Source organism: Anneissia japonica, unplaced genomic scaffold, assembly GCF_011630105.1.
Source record: "Anneissia japonica isolate Jap-2015-1 unplaced genomic scaffold, ASM1163010v1 scaffold1065_len1792383_cov172, whole genome shotgun sequence".
Classification (NCBI taxonomy): Eukaryota; Metazoa; Echinodermata; class Crinoidea; order Comatulida; family Comatulidae; genus Anneissia; species Anneissia japonica.
In genome coordinates, this window is record NW_022684135.1 from 387,151 (window position 1) to 407,676 (window position 20,526).

Below are 20,526 nucleotides of genomic sequence, written 5' to 3' on the forward strand. Positions count from 1 at the left end.
GAGTTTCAAGAGAGATATCAACAGTTGTCTGTCAGAGATGAGTTTTTTAGCCAAATCTCATGAAAATGTCAAATTGCTCTAACTCATCAGAAAATGCTGGCGCGGAGCCAAAAATTTCACTGTAGCGTTATCTCTGGTAGAACCCCCAACATGCAAAATATTGGGCGATTTGAAGGGGCAAAAAAGTGTGTTGGATTCATATGGAATGACTCTATAGACAATTTTATCCGAAGAGTGTTGCACCATGTATGTGCAGCACGAAACTAAATAGTAACTAGATTTTAACTCGTCCACTGAGGACGAGTTTGGTGATCCGCCGTACTTTGACCCTCAGGAAGCGCGCGTGGTGCTGATTGAAAAGTTTTGTATGCTAAAATATGCTTTAATTAGTTTTTTGAAAAAGAGTAATTTTAAGCATTTTAAAAGATTTACGCATGCGTACGCGTACGTCTTGACGCCCGTGAGCAGGGTAGTGGCACATAAAGTTGACTCCTGATATGAATACAGTGTAAGGAACAAAAATTTGTAGTTAACTTTCAGAAAACTTTAATTTAGAAAATGGCCTAATTAAGTATAATTATTGTTTTCGTTAAATTAGATGGAGTTTAAATGTGGTTATATTACGCTAGTTTAAAGGTTTACTGTAAGCCTATCAGTTGAAATTACATTACATTTTTAGCATATTTTCACTGCATAGCGGCACAAACGCGCGCAAAAATCCCTATGTTTGATGCGCGCATACGGCATTGATATTGGTCATAAGATGACCGAAAAGAATGGAAATTTGATAAAACAATGTCAGGAACCCAAAATATGTTTAAAAAAAAAAGTAATATCCAGCTTCCGTACGTGCTGCTCACGTAAAATATTTCCGTACGTGATATTCAATCTTGACCTAAAGTTTATGCCTACCGAATATGATTTAAAAACGACAATTGGTTAGAATGATATGATCGATAATGTAAAAACGCAAAGTTGCGCGTAGAGGGTGGTATACACTTTCTCTAAGTATCTCTAAGGAGACGTTCTCTTTATCAGCACCGCAAAATTTTCAATAAAATCTTGGATTACGCTTGAAAATTTACAGTGAAAAATTATACAAAGTATTTTAGTATTCTCAAGGAAAATCAAGGTAAAACGTATTTCAATTTCTTGTGAAAAATGTACGAATTCTCTACTTCAACGACTGACAGCTCAAACGCCCCGCCTACAGATCATGTGACCCCAGACGCGGGTCGTTGTTAATAAGGTGAAACCAGTGTTCATGAAGGTTGATGAGGTGAACACAACAGCAGATTCGTATGTGGAACCTCAGGATATATATAAAGCATTAATGAAAACAGTTGAATGCCGAAATATAACAGGTATATAGCGCATTAAGAATTTATGGAGACTTTATATAGACTCACATCAAGACAGAGTTTGCCTAATAACAACTGGCGTAAACATCCGAGGAAGGAATGTGACAATATATGATAGGAACCCATACCTACCGTACGATACGGATGCTACCCGTATTGTTGTAAAAGACCTACCACTATCAGTAGCAGACGAAGAAATTCAAACATCTCTTATGCGCTTAACTGTAAAACAACGGGGACCGTACAACGTATGAGGCTGGGAGTCGATGTGCAATTGACAAGTTGCCTGAATGGAGATCGGGTGCTTTACGCGGAGACGCTTAAAACACCATTACCAAGGTTTGTAAATGTCTTAAACTTAAAAACCAGAAATTTTCACATGAGCGGGTGAAGTGCTCGAAATGTTTAAAGTACGGACATAATGCTAAAACATGTACAAACCACCTCGTTTGCCATGTCTGTGGATTAGAAGGTCATCGAAGGGACTAATGCAGCGCAGAAAAACTGTTGCAAGATGACTCTAGCGAAAAGCTCATTCAAGAAATGTGGGAACGTGTAGTAGAGGAATTTTAAGAGCGTGATCACTAGTGAAGATGAATCGACATTCAGCGAAATTGAGGAGAGTGAAGAAGGAGATCAAAAGCAAAGTGAACCAATAAATGAAAACAGAAACAAGGGAAGATAGCTTCATGAAATCATCATCTTGGTCTAATAAGCAAGTGAAAGAGAAAGAAAACAAGAATGAATCCAAAGACCAAGCTGAGTCAGAGAAAATCTCCCCAACAATGCCTGGAAAGAAAAGACGACGAAAATCAAGCAAAAGTAAGAAAAATAGAAAAACCAAATATATTGTAAAAAAAAAACAACAAATAAACAAACAAAAAATGCTCGATTGCGTACACTATGCCTTAAGTGATGAATTCACCATTGTAAAATAATCGCTATTATCATTACCAATACAATACAATGCGCAATTTCACTAATAGTTGCCCCAAAGATGACGCCTTTGTCATCATTTTTAATATACTGCAATTATTGGTATCATTGTCCTTTTCGTTATTATTGATATCTTCATATAGATGCATGTATTTATGTGTATGTATGTATATGTGATGTGTGTATAGATAGATTTAAAATTTAAAAAAATAAACGAGAGTATTGACAAAAATGGAAGATACATTATACTAAAAGTTGAAATCAATGGTAAAATATATGTTAATTAAAAATTTTATGAAAAAACTCACGCTAATAGATGCCTGGAGAGATAAAAATCTTCACAAAACTCAGTTTACCTGGCGTAGGAAATGTAGCCAAATTTATATAAGACTTGACTACTGGTTGATTTAGAAAAACATTCATGGCTATAATGAAGTTATATCATGTGATATAAGGCCAGCCATCCTGACTGATCATCAGGCACTCTCAATTAAAATTGGGTTTGATAATTATTATATTATAATAATAGTGCTGTTTTGAAAAGTTATTATTAAAACTCAAAACAATGAAAAACTCTCGGCCCAGACTTACTTAGGGAATTAATAAAAGTTAGAGTTAAAAACGTTTCTATCTTTTATGGAAAAAAAATAAAGAAAAAAACAAAGAAAAAATGAAACTACAAAACCAAATAAAACAGCTAAATGATTCACTTGTAAACAATGTTAGTAACTCCAATGAAAGTATTGAGGAAGAAATTGAAGAAAAAACAAAAATACTGGAAAATATTTATGAGAATGAAACAAAAGGTGCATACATACGTACAAGAATAAAATGGATGGAAGAAGGCGAACGTAGCACTAAATACTTTCTCAATTTAGAAAAAAATAACGGAACGAAAAAACATATCCAAAGTATAAAAAAAACTCAGATGGTGCTGTGTTAACAGACACAAATGTAATTCTACGAGAGGAAGTCAAATTGTATAAACATCTATATACAAATAAGGGGATAAGGAAATCAACACCTATTTAGATACAGTTTATCTGAGGAAGAAAAGGGTGTATGTGAAGGCATCGTGAATATAGGAGAATGTGATGAAGCAATACGAACAATGAAGTTAAATAAAGCTCCAGGATGTGACGGTCTGACCGTTAAGTTTTATATTTATTTTTGGATAGAAATTAAACAAATTGTTTTTAACGCAATTAACGAGTGTTATTTTAAAAATGAAATGAGCCATACACAGAAACGGGGTGTAATAAATTAATTATACAAAAAGGGGGATAAACAATTATTAGAAAATTGGCGTCCTATCACATTATTAAACACGGATTACAAGATTTTAACACAAATTTTATGTTCAAGACTTCATAAAGTAATTGAAAGTGTTATTAACAATGACCAAAAAGGATACATTAAAGGGGCTAGGGAAAATGTTCGGCTAATTAATGATGTTCTTCATTATACAACTGAAAGGGAAATGGAAGGTGCTATTCTATCTCTTGATTTTAGGAAAGCCTTCGACTCTGTGAGTAGGGAATTTGTATTTAAGGTATTGGAAAAATTTAATTTTGGAGACTCTTTTCATAAATGCATTAATAAAATTTATAATAAGACAGAGCGTGTCATTGTTAATAATGGATGGGTAGTCTGAAAGTTTTGAAATGAGAAGTGGCACTAGACAGGCGTTGTTATTTATTCTGGTAGTGGAAGTCATGGCGTGTGATATAAGAAATAATGCACACTTTAAAGGAATATCAAAACCCAGTCAAGGAAAATATAATAATAATAATAATAATTTTGGCTTATATAGCGCATTATGCTAAAGCCTCAATGCGCTTAACAGTAAAAATAAAATTCGGGGAAAAAATTAAGAAAAATACAAGTTAAAAAGGTGAGTTTTTAAAGCTGCCTTAAAATCATCAATGGAAGTTGCCTGTCGGATTGTAATAGGCAGAGCATTCCAAAGAAAGACAGAAGCCCAAGAGAAAGAACGACTACCATAATGCTTTGTCGACGGGCGAGTGGAATAATATAAATATGAGGAAGTGCGTATTGCACAACTTGCAAATGACACTGTACTGTTTGTTGGAAATGAAAAGAGTATTGAGAATGGTCTAAATATTGTTGGTAATTTTGGTAAAGTATCTGGAGTCTAAACAAAGGAAAAACAAACGCCATATGGATCGGAAAAAATAAAAATAAAAATGAAAAACTAAGTAGCCTGAATTGGGTAGATGAACCAATTAAGATTCTGGGTATATATGTACAATAAAAAATATGACGAATTAAATTGGGGTAGTAAATTGATAAGCTTAGAAAGGTTGCTCAATACTTGGAAAGGAAGTAACTTAACGTTTTTTGGCAAGGTTACAATATTAAAGAGTCTGGCTTTGTCTAAGCTTACGTACAATGTTTGTATAATTGATGTGCCAGATGACGTAATTTTCAAAGTAAATAAATTAGCATACGATTTTTATGGAATGGAAAAACGGAAAAAATAAAAATAAAAACGTTAATCGGTAAACTGATTGAAGGAGGCAAAACTATGCCAGAGTTCTTTACACGTTAAGGCGCTCAAGATTACAAGGGCAAGGAAAATACTGTGTAGGAAACACGTAAGGTGGAAACTATTACCATTATACTATTTAAACAAATTTGGAAACGAAAGAGTGATTCTGAGTATGTCAAATGTTATTCTGACAAGTAACACGGGCCTTGATACTATACCTTCTTTTTATTTCAATGTTATAAAATGCTGTACCAATAAAAAAAAGCAATACAAATAAAGATTATGTAATTAACACGTATGAAAAAGTAATTAAACAAAGCTTATGGGGTAATAAAGCAATTACATATAGGAACAAATCCCTGTTCTATAGGAACTGGAGTACATAAGTACTGGAGTAAATAAGATTAGTGATATAATTATTTTTAATCGTCTAATAAAACCTAACGAAATTCGTGAAAAACTATGTATTAAAAGAAATTGGATGAGTGAATATATTTCACTAATTGAGGCTATTCCAAATGAATAGGTGAAATTAATTAAGCAAAATACAAAACATGATATACATGTGAATTCAGATGAGAGTATGGTAATTAACAACATAGTTCAAATGAAAACAAAAGCTATTTATTTAAGTTTTATTAACAACAGTTCTATTCCTCAACAAAGTCAGTGTAAATGAAATAAGGTATTTAACAATGAAGATATAAGTTGGAATGATGTTTGGAAGCGAAAAGTGAAAAATGAAAAAAAAGAAAGAAAATATGCACAATTGAATTATAAATTATTAAACAAAGTTGTTCCCACCAATATGCAACTATATAATTGGAAGCTAAAAGATATTATTAATACATGTAATAAATGTGGTGAATTGGAGGATGAAAAACACATGTTCTTTGAATGCATAAGTAATAATATGTTATGGAAAAAAATAGACAATATTTTCAAAAACATTGACAACAACAGTAGTTCTTTTAAAGAACTCCTCCTGGGTTGTGACAGTAAAATTAAGAACCAAATATATTCCATTGCAGTCTACTCTATTTACAAAATTAAAATTTTAACTGAGCTGAACAAGCCAGTATGTACGAACCCTTGGATAGCGTTTAAGTATATTGTAAAGGATATGAACGCAATGGGCTTATTAAATAAGCTCTTTTGACTGTCCAATAATTATATGCCCTTTATTATACAGATTATCATTATTATTATTATTATTATTATTATTATTATTATTATTATTATTATTATTATTATTGATCGGATGGTAAAATTTCAATATCATCACCATTACCAGTGATATTGTCAACATAATGCGGTAGCTCTTTGGTTTGATTTGATGTATATAGATAATTAATACATACGTAAATTTGTATGCACGTATGTACTGTATTTGTGAATTTAATATGTGTATGTGTGTGTGTGTGTGTGCGTGCGTGACCATATGTTTAATTATGTGTGTTTTTGTATGCGTATATGTATATATATATATATATATATATATATATATATATATATATATATATAATGATGTACGTTTTGAAAACGTTTGAAAATGACTAAAAGAAAGTTCTCGACTTTTTTTACAAATTATTATAAAGATTATTATATTAATTATTGATCTGAGATGGAAAATGGTATTGGCTTCATTAACATTATCAATGATATTACATCAGCTGTTACCTTTCTGTTTTGTACATAAAAGAAAAACAATTAGGAATTGTTGAAATAAAAAAAATGTATATGTATAAGTTGGCCTATATGGTATTGGTGTGTATGTATGTGCGCGTATATATACAGTATATACATGTGCATGTGTAAGTACATTTTTGAAATGAGATGTATTTTAACATATTCAATGAATTACATTTTGGAACCTAAAAGAAAAAGACTATATTAATGTATTTTTTAGAAATTAATAAAAGTTTAAAAGATGAGTTCAAAAAATTACAGTCAGCCATTGCGGACTCACCCTTTTTGAGTGAAATTTAGTTTTAATTTATATATTTTACGTCATTGACAGAAAAAAATCAAAATGTAACAAAAAGAGATTTGAAAACCTTATTGTGACTATTCCAGGCCAAGCTAAATGTTCATTAAAGCGCGCATGTGCGTAGCTCGCTACAATTTAGAGATTTTTTGGACTCATCTCTCTTTCTCCAAATCTGTGAATTTTCACGACAGAGGGCGGAAGACTATATTTCGACGCTATTAGACTGATATAAAGTTCATATGAAGGGAAAATTCGTATGTCATTACCAACCAACAGGCAATTTCAAATGGCACTTGACAAGTTCAAGTTCGTGTGCCATAACCGTCCGTGAGCGCGTCATGACTTGCTCGTGCGTGTGTGTTAAAATTTGAAAATTATCCAAATATTACTTTTTATATAATTTAAAGCACGTTTCAGGTCATTTTCATCACTCCAAAATTTTCCATAATTTACGCACCGTGCGCTCAATTTCACGCGCACAGCACGTAATGAGCTAGAAATTACGTTTTTTTTATATATTTTGGGTTCCTGAGACTGCATTCACAAATGCCATACGCGCGTATAAATATACGAATCCGCGTGTGCGTCTTTTTGTCGACATACAGTAAAAATATGCCAAAATCATGCCTACCTTTCATGAGTTTTAGCTCCTTAGCATGCACGTTGACTCCTAATTTATTACATATTCTGAAAGCACATGAGTTGTAGATATGATTTTAACCTTTTGGGTCCCAGTGGCTTCACATTTGTTTGAGTCTAGTTTTCTTATTGGTGATCCAATTCACGAGCGGATCACCTCTTGTTATTGTCGGATTTTTTTTTATTCTACACTTTCTCCCCATTTCTTGTTAGCATGATATCTCAAAATTGGCACGAGCTACGTTCATGCACGCTTCAACGAACATTTGGCTTGGTCTGGAATAGTCACAATAAGGTTTTCCATGTGCTCAGGCATGTGTGACGTCATTTACGCGCAATTTTGCGTTTTTACATTATCGATCATATCATCCTAAGCAATTGTCATTTCTAAATCATATTCAGTGGACATAAACTTCATATCACGTACCAAAATATTGCACGTGCACGTCATAACACGCGCGTACACGTGCGTCAAAATTTTAAAATGCTCAAAATCACTTTTTGACTAAATTAGAGCACGTTTCAGGCCATTTTAAGCATTTCAACATTTTTCAAATTTTCCGCACCGCGCGCGCATTTTTACACGCGGAGCACATACGGAGGCTGGATAGTTGGTTTTTTTTCACATGCTTTAGGTTTCTGACGCTGTATTCACAAATTTCCATTCTTTTTCAGTCATCGTAGGGACAATAGCAATGCCGTACGCGCCCATCAAAGGTATGAATCCTTGTGCGCGTTTTTTGTCGACAAACACTGAAATTTTGCCAAAACCATGCCTATATTTAATCAGTTATAGCTCCTTAGAATGAAGGGTGACCCCCAATTTTTATTACATATTTTGAAAGCACATGTGTTGTAGATATGATTTTATAGATCATAATGGCTGATCGGACATTGTGACGTTATCATCTTGCCATCTGAATAAAAAAACTGAATTTTATCTATGACGTCATTTTTTTATGCTCAAAATTACTCTTTTTAAAAACTAAATTATAGCACATTTTGGGCGTCCATAAATTTTTCAATTCGTGTCGCGAACGCACCCTGAGTATCAAAGTTCAAATGTCCAGCGGATCACCACCGAACTCGTCATCAGTGACGAGTTCAAGTCTAGTTAATATTATTATTATTATTATTATTATTATTATTATTATTATTATTATTATTATTATTATTATCATTACTATTATTATCTCCTTTAGGAGATTATATATTTTCAGTTGTGTAAGTTTTTATGTGTGTTTAACGTTTTCGTGTTTTTTCTTTTGTGTGTGTGTGACTTATCTCAAAAACGGCTGCACAGACATGATTGAAAACAACAGGGGAGTATTAGGTGTAATCCAAGGAAATGATTAATTCTTGGTGACAGGACAATTTAAAGGGATTTAAAAGCAAATGTCCTAGACAAGATATTTAAAAAACTAATCACAGGGGTGGTGCCTGCAGGGGGGGGGGGCACATCCCCCCCCCCCATCTTCCGAGAAAAACCACAATTCGTGTATTTTCTACATATAGACTCTACAATCGATTAAATAAGCCTTTGAAACTCCTAAATTGCAAACATTTTCAGGGGCTTCGCCACTGGAGCACTTTCTAAATAGGCCTATTTTAAGCGATACTCGACCTCGGACCCCTCGTCGGAAAAATTCTGGCTCGACCCCTGACTAATGAACTGATATGAAGAGAAAATTTAACCAAGTTACAAGGAAGAAATTATTAAGTGTTGGTGACGATCCAAATTCGGGTGTGAACTTGAGGGTCATTTAAATTTTAAAGTCGTGCGTGTTTATTGTGTTTAAAATTTCTCAACAATAGCTGCACAGATCTAAGGCAGTTACAGGGATTGTTAGGTATGACCCAAAGATGAGGTGATTCAATTTTGGTGAGGACACGGACTAGGTTGTGAATATGAGGACCATTTAAAGGAAAACGTCCCAAAAGAGATATTTCAAAATCTAATCAACTGATATGAATGAAGCTTTCGGGAAAGTTTAACCAATGTACAAGGGAGAAATTATGAAGTGTTTATAACGATCTTTACGTTTACTTTACTTTATTTTGTTTCAGTAAAAAATAGCCTCCGTCCCAATTCACAAAATAAAATCAAAATAATTATCGGACACACAGAACTTTCTTTTTTCAAATGATTTTTCTAAATAAATTGCTATATACTTAATTTGATCAATATCTCTATTAACGAATATATGTTTTTAACGTATGTACATTTAGTTAGGTTTATATTTATTTTTTATGTGTTTGTAAAATGACAGACAAAAAGGAAATGAATTTTATCTTTTAAATTAAAAGAGTCGCAAAATAAACAAATTCTATTTTCCCTATCAATATTCATATGTCGTCCCGTTTCAATCAGCAAATTATGACAAGATAACCTAAAACGTGAAATTTTTGTCCTGTATCTTAGATTTAACATAATTTTCACATATATTTTCGGGATTAATAATATTATTATAAAACTGATGTCGAGAATTATTTTTTATTATTTCATTTCCTTTTTGAAGCGCACCATCTAAAATTCTTTGTGAAAAAATAAGTAAAAAGCTAGCATCAACTAAATTATTCCACATGGAATTAAAACCAAAATTATCTAATATGTTTTTCATTTTGAATGTCCAACAATTTATGTCCTATTCTGGCAAATATCGTTGTCTTTGGTAGCAAATACTTGGTACCCTATTATTTTCCATTTTGTTAATTTTTATCCAGTAGTTTATCATTCTTAAAATTTGATAATAATTGATAGGAATTCTACCCAATTCATTTCTCACACCTTCTTTAAGACATGATTGTTGGACAATCAAAACAAATTTACAATGTTGTATATGTACATTTTCTATATGTTTGTATGTTTGCAGTCTTTATATCCCCAAAGTTCAGACCCGTACAATAATATTGGGATTACTTGGCTTTCAAATAGTTGTAATTGTATTTCTGCAGATGTAAAACCTAAGTTTGACATTTTATTTCTTACGTTAAACAATACTCGTTTCCCCTTTTCTGCCTGCAGTTTTGACATGATGCTCCATTTTCCATTAAAATTAAAATGAAAACCTAGATATTTATATTCTTTAACGATTTCAAGCTTAACTATATTTATCATCTCTTCCAAACACTCCTCCATTTCGAAATACCATAGCTTTAGTTTTTAATTTGTTTATTTCTAGTTTGTAATATCGCAGTATTGTTTAAGGCAATTTAATTGTTTCTGTAAACCGATTTTGGAGTACAAAAACAAAACTAAATCATATGCAAATAATAGATATTATTATCAATTGAACAATAATAAAGCTTTTCTTCAAGTCATGTAGGAATAAAATAAAAAGAATAAGAGAGAGAAGACAACCTTGCTTTAAACCTTTGTGACAATCGATGGTATTTGTAAACCAAGGGGTGTTTATATTTTAATCTGTGTGTTTTTGTACATAGATTGTATTAATTTAACAAAATTTTACAGGAATATTCAAATCATATAATTTACAAAATAAAATTGGTCTGTCTATGCAATCAAAAGTATGTTTAAAGTCAATGAACGCGCAAAACAATTTACCCCTCTTTTTCTATAATGCCTTTTTAATTAATATTTCAAGTATAAATACATTATCATGAGTGCTATAATTTTTTTCTAAAACCCGCTGGTTCCTCCGATATCATTTGTTTAACTTCTACCCATTCTCTTATCTTAATTTAAATTATTTTAACAAAAACTTTACTAAATATATAGACAATAGTGTAATAGGGCGATAATTCATTGGATTATCTGGATCGTTGCCTTTATGTATGAGTACAACTATTCCTTGTGACCAACAGACTCAGGAATAATATCTTACCAGCAGCAAACACGGGCAGCTATAGTGACCATATTAATAGCGTTTAAAATCTAACAAAATAATATACATAAGCAAATCATAAAAAACAGGCCTAACCAATCACAAATCTTCATACTGCACATCAACACTGCTTTAGAATGTTATCAGTGAACTGTTACCCGGTCTTGAAAATGGTACGATCCATCTCAATCAACGCCAACGGTGTACAGATGCAGTGACATCAATACATTTTAAACATGAAATTTAGGCGTAATAGTAGCAACATTTCGAAAAAATATTTCACTAGAATTCTTCTATGATCATTATTAAACACCAAGATACAAATATTTAATGAAATACTTTAATGAATTATTCGATATTCTGACAAAACGTTTAGAGGTTTCACCTAAACCATAGCGCTCGCCTATCCTGGCTCAATGCAAAATGCGTCTATGGAAAACTGACCATTCGGACCCTCCTTCATACGGTAATTTGTAAAATGACAGGCCCTTTTTTCAACCAATCAAAATAAAACTTACATCAAAAGAATCTATGAATAATAATGTTTCTTTCTACCAAGTGTACAAGAAGCTTTTCTTATGGTGAATGCTCAACAAAAAAGCGATTTGAAGACAACAGAACCCTCTGAAAATCGAGAAAAATGGCCTTTACACGGGCTCCGGCCATTGTAGTTGCTTACGAAAAATACAAAAAGACTTTTTTAAGCTTTTTAAATTCAAATAAAAACAACAAGTTGCCTAAATAACTGAACTATAACATCAGAAGGTAAATAAAGAAACAAGTTCATTCATAATTCTTTTTGGAGGTCCAGTGACTATATTGAACCAAGTTAAACGAGGTGTTAATGTTGTCTCTGCAGGAAAGCACCATGCAATTAGTGCATTAAAATTATTCCACGCAGGTTGAATTGTTATACATTTAAGTAGCATGTGATTTTCATTTTCAATTTCTGAATGACAATTTATCACATAAATCGTCAGTAACTAGATTCCAATCTTTTAATGTTTTTTTGTTTTACAAGCTAAGATACGGTGTAATATTTTAAAGTTAAATTGTGCTACTTTCACTATGTGTTTCATACAATATACCTTAGAATACCAGACTTTTTTCCAGTCAATATTTTTATTTGTGAACTCTAATTTCCATTTCGCTTGAGCCGATTGGATAGTAGCAAGCTCATTTACAAAGTGTTTGTAAAATACTGAAGACTGGTGTTTTTTGTAAAATATAATATGTTCTTTCAATCCTACATCTAACTGGTTATTCTCTATTTTATGCTCTGAAATTAATTTCTTCCATTCACTTGGTATAGCATTTATGAGTGTAAAGTATTCAATTATACCGTTTTCCTTTTTTACCAATGTGGGGATTAAATCTATTATGTATTATAATATCATTAATTGTTTCGTATCCAGATTCTATCCAAGCTTTGTAATAAATTGATTTACCACCTGATGTTATATATTTATTTTCCCATAGTTGTTGTTTTTTAACTTCATGTATATTGATTGGGTCTAAATTGAGAATATTGTTTAGATTTACCACTGCTTGTAACATTATTTTATAGAAGTCGGGCAAGCATTTCAATTGAACATGGTCATCAAAATTTAATTTACTAACGTTTACTGTGTAACTTATTGGATACATATAATATTTTGGGATACACTTCCATTTACCTGGGTCTGGGCTCAATAGTCGTTTGACCCAGCTTAACTTTAATGAGTTCATAATTTAGTCATCATGCTAAGGCCACCTTCATCCACTTTTTTTAATTAGAGTTGTTCTTTTCATTTTTTCAATTTTCCACTCCACAGGAATCTATATATAAGTTTTTCAACTTTTGGAATTATATATGCAGGCACCTCTATTGTACTAGCATTATATACTATTTTTGAAATGGCACAACGTATATTCCTAGGAACTTTATTGGTTCCTTCGTCCATGTAATATTTAATGGCGTTTTTTCGCTATTTTTATTTGAACCAATTCATAAACTTTTTGTTTTACTTTTATTTAATTTTAAACCTGATATTTCACAAAATGATTCAATTTCTTTAAAGAAGTATTTTAAACAGATTTCATATGGTGTAAAAAGGACTGTGTCGTCTGCCAGTTGAGCGATCTTTACGATATTATCTTTATCATCTTTTGTTTTAGGTAATTCAATTCCTTTACACAGTGAATTATCCCTAATATTAATGGCCATTACTTCTACAACTAATATGAACAATATGGCAGAGATCGGACATCCTTGTCGAACTCCACTTTTCGTTTGAAAACTTTCAGAAATCCAGTTGTTATTTGTTACCATGCATTGGGTTTCAGTATATATTGTTTTTATCCAGTTGATAAAGGAAAAGCCAAAACCAAAATGCGTGAGAATTTTGAAAATTAAGTTTCTGTCTAAAGAGTCGAAGGCTTTGGCGAAATCAAGAAATATGATTGCTCCAAGTTTATTTTTCTCAATTGTATATGATAGTATATCGTTAACTAATCTTGTGTTTTCACCTCCAAATCTTCCCTTGATATAGCCTTTCTGGTCGTAGTTAATTATGGAGCCAATAACGTTTTGCATTCCGCTGTTTGAAAGTGCATGTGCCAATATTTTATAGTCTATATTTAGTAGTGTAATTGGACGCCAATTTTCGAGCTTTTCTCTTTGTCCATTTTTATATATCATTTTTATTATACCATTTCTTTGAGAACTTGGTAATCTACTGTTACGATAGCTAAAATTCAACGATTCGCATAATAATTCTTTAACGTCATCCCAAAAATGGTGATAAAATTCAACAGTTAATCCATCAGAACCTGGGCTTTTGTTGAGTTGTATTTTGAATACTGTATTTGTAATTTCTTCAATTGATAATAAACCTCACACTTTTCAGAATTTTCTGGCGAAAGATTTCTCACTTCTGTTTTTTGTAAATACTCATCTATCCTCTTTTCTGGTATTCCCTTAGCTGTATATAAGTTCACTTGTTCTTTCAAGATTTCATCATTTTCAGATGTGTATTTCCCATTGGTTTTTAATACTGATGTAATATGTTTTCTTTTTGCTTTGTTTTTTTCAAGACCTAAAAAGAACTTATTATTTTTTTTCTCCTTTTTCAAACCATTTTAATCTAGATCTAATTTTAGCACATTGTGCCTTGTGTAAATAAATATCGTCTAAATCATTTATTTTTTGTTTTAGTCTGTTATCCATTTCTTCGCTATAACTAATATATAATGTGTTAGTGAGATCATTAATTTCTGTGGTCAATTTCCTTTTGTTTGCAGTTCTTTCATTTTTCTTTCTTACACAGTATTTAATCGTAAATTCTTTAATTTTTACTTTTATGTATTCCCATAGCATGTCTGGGCTGAGATTACATTCATTTTTTTTGTATTTTCTATTATTCCTACTATAAATATAGCGTACTCTTCATCTCTGAGAACACTATTATTTATTTTCCAAATACCTGGTCCCGTTTTATGTTTTTCATTTAATAATTTAAGAGTAATAGCTTCTCTTTCTCCTTATCAAATCTTTGTACTCTCTCTTACATTTTATATATACATTGTTATATCGTTTCTATATTTTTTTAATGATCTCAATGTCAGTCGCATTCGTGTACGTAACTCGTAACATTCGTTGTCGAACCATTGGTTTTTATGTTTGCTATCATGCCATGATCGTGAATCCGATTTTCTTTTTCCTAATATATTACCGTACCCCAGTAAGTTTACTAATTAAAGTTTCACAATCACCTGTTTCCATACTTTTGTGTATGCCATCTATAATTGTTTATATATTCCTTTATTTTTAACTAAGTTTTCGTCTATTTTTATATTTTCATCCCAAACGTAGGCCTATTTAGTGTATGTTTGACATATTTCACATGTTGTTTTATTTTCTATATTATTCCCAGCTAACAATATTACGTTATAAGAACGTTATATTAACGTTACAGTTTGGTGATAAAAAGATATTTTGTAGAATCATATGTACGTACTTATAAACTAATTTCACAAAGTTTGAACGTTCTTACAACGTTGTGTGAACGTTATTTTGTGACATACCTAACCACAACGTTCGCGAACGTTATAAGAACGTTTTGTGTTTGCTGGGTTATTAGTATTATTAAAACCAAGCATTATACTAAATTTTATTGGTAGATGATCAGATTCACACATATCCATAATATTAAAATTATTGAAAAAGTTATTAAATAGTAAGTATTCCCTTGCAATTACGTAATCAATTACCATTTTTTCATTGATGGTCCAAACACAATTCCTTCATCATTCCCAATCCTGCCATTTGAAATGCGCAATATATAATTTTTACAGAAATCAGTAAGTTTTTTTTCCCATATGAGTTCATATTTATCCATTAAAATTCGTTTACGGGCATAAAGGTCTGGTGGATCATTAATATCTATATTTTCTGATTCTGGATTATTATTAAAGTCATCTAGCTCAGCAGTCCTAGAATTGAACTCTCCTGCCAATACAAATAACTTTCACCATAATTACTTTCAATTTCAAGTACATAAATTTCTAATTGTTGGTATATGTCAAATTCAAACCTTGACCTTGTAAGTGGTGCATAAACAAACGCTAAAAAAATATACATTCCTTTATATTTCTCATTAAATTTTAACAAGATAATATGATTAAATTTTCTATTAATTTCTGTTACAATTATGTTGGTTTTTTTTATTAATAGAGTCAGCCCTCCTAATTCCTCAAAAAATGTTTGTTTGTTTCCCTTCCTTATCATATATAAATACTTCTATAACCACTAAACTTTGGTAATTCATTCTCATTCATTAACTATGTTTCACATAAAAATATAAGATCATGTTCTTTTAAGTAACTAACAAAAATTTCATTTGATAATTTATTTGCTAAACCATTAATGTTCCATGTTACAATCTTAACTCGATCCAAATTCTGGTGTGAATTTGATTGCCATTAGGTATCAGACCACAATATCTCGAAAGTGGATCAAGAGATGTTTGAACGTTCTTACAACGTTGTGTGAACGTTATTTTGTGACATACCTAACCACAACGTTTGCGAACGTTACAAGAACGTTTTGTGTTTGCTGGGTTATTAGTATTATTAAAACCAAGCATTATACTAAATTTTATTGGTAGATGATCAGATTCACACATATCCATAATATTAAAATTATTGAAAAAGTTATTAAATAGTAAGTATTCCCTTGCAATTACGTAATCAATTACCATTTTTTCATTGATGGTCCAAACACGTAAAGAAACCAATTCCTTCATCATTCCCAATCCTGCCATTTGAAATGCGCAATATATAATTTTTACAGAAATCAGTAAGTTTTTTTCCCATATGAGTTCATATTTATCCATTAAAATTCGTTTACTGGCATAAAGGTCTGGTGGATCATTAATATCTATATTTTCTGATTCTGGATTATTATTAAAGTCATCTAGCTCAGCAGTCCTAGAATTGAACTCTCCTGCCAATACAAATAACTTTCACCATAATTACTTTCAATTTCAAGTACATAAATTTCTAATTGTTGGTATATGTCAAATTCAAACCTTGACCTTGTAGGTGGTGCATAAACAAACGCTAAAAAAATATACATTCCTTTATATTTCTCATTAAATTTTAACAAGATAATATGATTAAATTTTCTATTAATTTCTGTTACAATTATGTTGGTTTTTTTTATTAATAGAGTCAGCCCTCCTAATTCCTCAAAAAATGTTTGTTTGTTTCCCTTCCTTATCATATATAAATACTTCTATAACCACTAAACTTTGGTAATTCATTCTCATTCATTAACCATGTTTCACATAAAAATATAAGATCATGTTCTTTTAAGTAACTAACAAAAATTTCATTTGATAATTTATTTGCTAAACCATTAATGTTCCATGTTACAATCTTAACTCGATCCAAATTCTGGTGTGAATTTGATTGCCATTAGGTATCAGACCACAATATCTCGAAAGTGGATCAAGAGATAAAAATGACAATTGGCAGAATGGTTTATCATGTTTTAATAAAGAACTCTTTCAATTTTGGTCACGATCCTAAGTAGGATGTGGATATGAGGACCATTTAAAAATATGTTTATCGTATTACCGTTAGCAGAAACAATAGCTATATGATAAATATTTAAGTTACTGTAGTGCAATTACACTAAAGATGTACAGGGTTTTATATGTACTAACTTCACTTTTTTTCGGAACTTATTGGGAATATTTTTTAATGCATCTTTACATTTTCACATGTGACGCTAAGAACCAAATCTCCAAATCATCTGACAAAAGAGTGTTAAGGAGTTGGGTTTGTGTGTGATTGGGAGTCGCAGGAGCTGCTGGGAAAGGGCATGCGGAGTAGATATTGTAAGCACTATGTTAGTTGAGCCATCCGAGCGTATCCCTTCCTATCTGAATCTGAATTACAGTATATAATTAAGTTTTACTATATTTTTGTTAGTTCAATTGATTCCCAATTGAATTTCTTTTTTTGTTGGTTTCGTTGATTTTGAAATCATTTTTCTGTTATTATACTGTGGTTTTATTTTTAATTTGTATATTTCTCTGATAAACTTCTTTACTTAGGCTTTTTCTTTTAATTTTCTTCTTTATGGATGTACTGCCAACGCGGCTGAGAGCCACTGATATAAAAGTGTGTATTATTACAGTCATACAATAATTATGTGTTATTATGGAGGACAACAATTGTTAGTAGTATGATTGTTGCACATCGTTGCACATCGTCATTTTTATTATCGATTGAATATGACTTGCAATGCTGCGGCATTTTAATTTCATAATCATAATTTTGCTTGGTGTAAATTTCCATTAGTATATTATTTGATTTTACCTCGTACATGTTTCTTAGGTCTGTGTCCGTATTTTTGGAGCTCATTTCAAGGCAGTTGCTACAAACTCTCAAATGTAGATACTGATTGGTATGAGGCAAAGGTTCGTTGTCAAAAAGAAAATGCAACCCTGGTTACCATATCCACTGAAGAGGAAAATGCTTTCGTCAGAAACCTTGTCTGTTGTGAACGAACTTGGATCGGTCTTAATGACATTGCCGTAGAGAATGACTGGAAATGGTTAAACAATGAAACTTTCACTTTTTCTGGCAAGTGTTGATCTAATAAGTAGTCTACATATTAGATTTTAAAATCGTTTAAAATTTAGATTTGGAGTTCAAACCACACGGTAGCCTGTTCTTAATAGAAATAATAGAAATATTGGTTGCTCCAGTGGGGCCAAATTGGGGAAATCCCAGTTATTTGGACAGGCGGAATAATTGGTCCCGTCGTCCGGCACGGCGACTAGGTAGTCAGAAATACTAAATTGCCAATCCGAATTGTTGACAAAACTATTTTGTCTGAAAATCCCTAATATATTGATCTAAAAGCCCAATTTGGGCCTTACTAAGCCATAAAAACTCTCCCATGAACCTTAAAAAGGATTGTATTCAGTGACCCTGACTGTGAGGCCGGTTGTAATCTTCCCCTTGGTTCAGATCTCCAGTCAGAAAATTTCTGGAGCCACCATTTAGTTCACAATTTAGACAATTAGATTGCTATGCCAAGGAGAAGTTTATTATTACTAATTACTTATTCAATCTTCCCTACTTGATAATGTAATTTTTAAGTTATTAGCATCCTATTGCAAATTAAAAAGATAAGATGTTTTCATTGTTTTCATCAATTAACGGAGATTTAAATAATATTGTTGTCCTATATATTTTTTTGAACAAGTAAATTTGCAGGTAATTAATTTAAAGGTTTAAAAAGGCTGTTAAATATGCAGAACCCTAATTATTAAATATGCGTTTAATTTGAAGTTGATTAAAGATAATTTCGAATAATAAATAATCAATTATTTATTGGTTTGTTAAGGACTTTGAACATTTTGTGATATATGGTATATCTTTGAAATTATATTGCATTATAATACTAAATCGTTAAAGACAATTCTGAATATAAGCTAATATATTATCAGTGTATTGAACGCTTTCATTTATCCGTTTGAATACATGTATGTAAATGTACCGACTTATGGTTATAGATTGGTATACCGGTGAACCAAACAACCAGAATGACGAAGATTGTGGTGAGATTTATGACTCGAGATTGAAAAGAAAGTGGAATGATAAATGTTGTCATTGTGCAAACCCCGCATACGTCTGTGAAAAAGGCTAGTATTACTGCACATCTCTTTCTGTTGACTGTAAATAAAGTGGAGTAGTATTGTGGCGATGGCTTTTTTATTACCCACATCAAAACTCAGTTTGTAGGAGTAAATGGAGTAGCATGCCTAATATCCTGCGTAACGCTCATATTAGAGGTGATGAGTTTTGGCTTTTTAATACAGTACATTATATTTTTACCAGTTTTTTCATTTCTTTTTATTCAATTATCAAAATCGCAGTCTAGGACTGAATGAAGTGATACTTACAATAATACAAAACAGTAATATAAAAGCATCAAAGGATTAATCAAATTAATCAACAATACACATACTGCACAGACATTCAGAAAAAAAATTAAAAACATTAAAAATTGTATTAAACATTTGATCAGTAAAATAAGGTTTTTTTTATAAAGTATACGATTACAGAATAATATAAGTAATAATTATATTTTATCAATTATAATATTACAAGAATTAATTATTAATCATTATTTACATCCATCCACTAAAAAGTTTGAATAGTGCATTATATCTACCAAGTATTGAAAAGTTAGCAACCAACCAATCAATCACAGAAAATAATTATGCATATTTAATTACATAATACCAAGTTTGTTTATGATCAGATTAGCCTACAAGTACGGTATTAAAGAAGAATCCATTGTTCGTCTTCCTTTTAAGAATAGGTTACAATATGACCATGTCCAAGTTCCGGTCATAATATAAATTTTAGTAGTAATATTATTAACTACTGTATTATTTTAACTAAGACCATTCAAAAAACCCTATGAGCTATGTGGCTCGGTGAGATCCAGCGGGATTGCATCTTTAGATCTCCGATCTTGTTCACAAATTCACGGACTAGTGCTGTCTCGTTAGAATTTTGTAGGACGCGTTAAGAGTGACAAAATATTCTCTGTATCTACTGGAACCGAGCCACATAGCTTGTATTCCACTATTTGCATTCACACCTGGGCTGTGTACATATATTGCCTTGGTTTGGCTCTGTATTCATTAGTGGTCGTGGGACTAGTTTGGGCCCTAC

General features: G+C 31.5%; 1 protein-coding gene across 1 annotated transcript; it reads left to right on the top strand.

Annotated features, from left to right (window-relative positions):
• Positions 1-1,285: 1,285 nt before the first annotated feature.
• Positions 1,286-19,489, top strand: LOC117103539 (perlucin-like protein). The gene is made up of 3 exons (XM_033244111.1): positions 1,286-2,183; positions 18,169-18,417; positions 19,356-19,489. The coding sequence occupies exons 1-3, from the start codon at positions 2,021-2,023 to the stop codon at positions 19,487-19,489; spliced, it is 546 nt and encodes a 181-aa protein (XP_033100002.1). The 5' UTR covers positions 1,286-2,020.
• Positions 19,490-20,526: the final 1,037 nt, after the last annotated feature.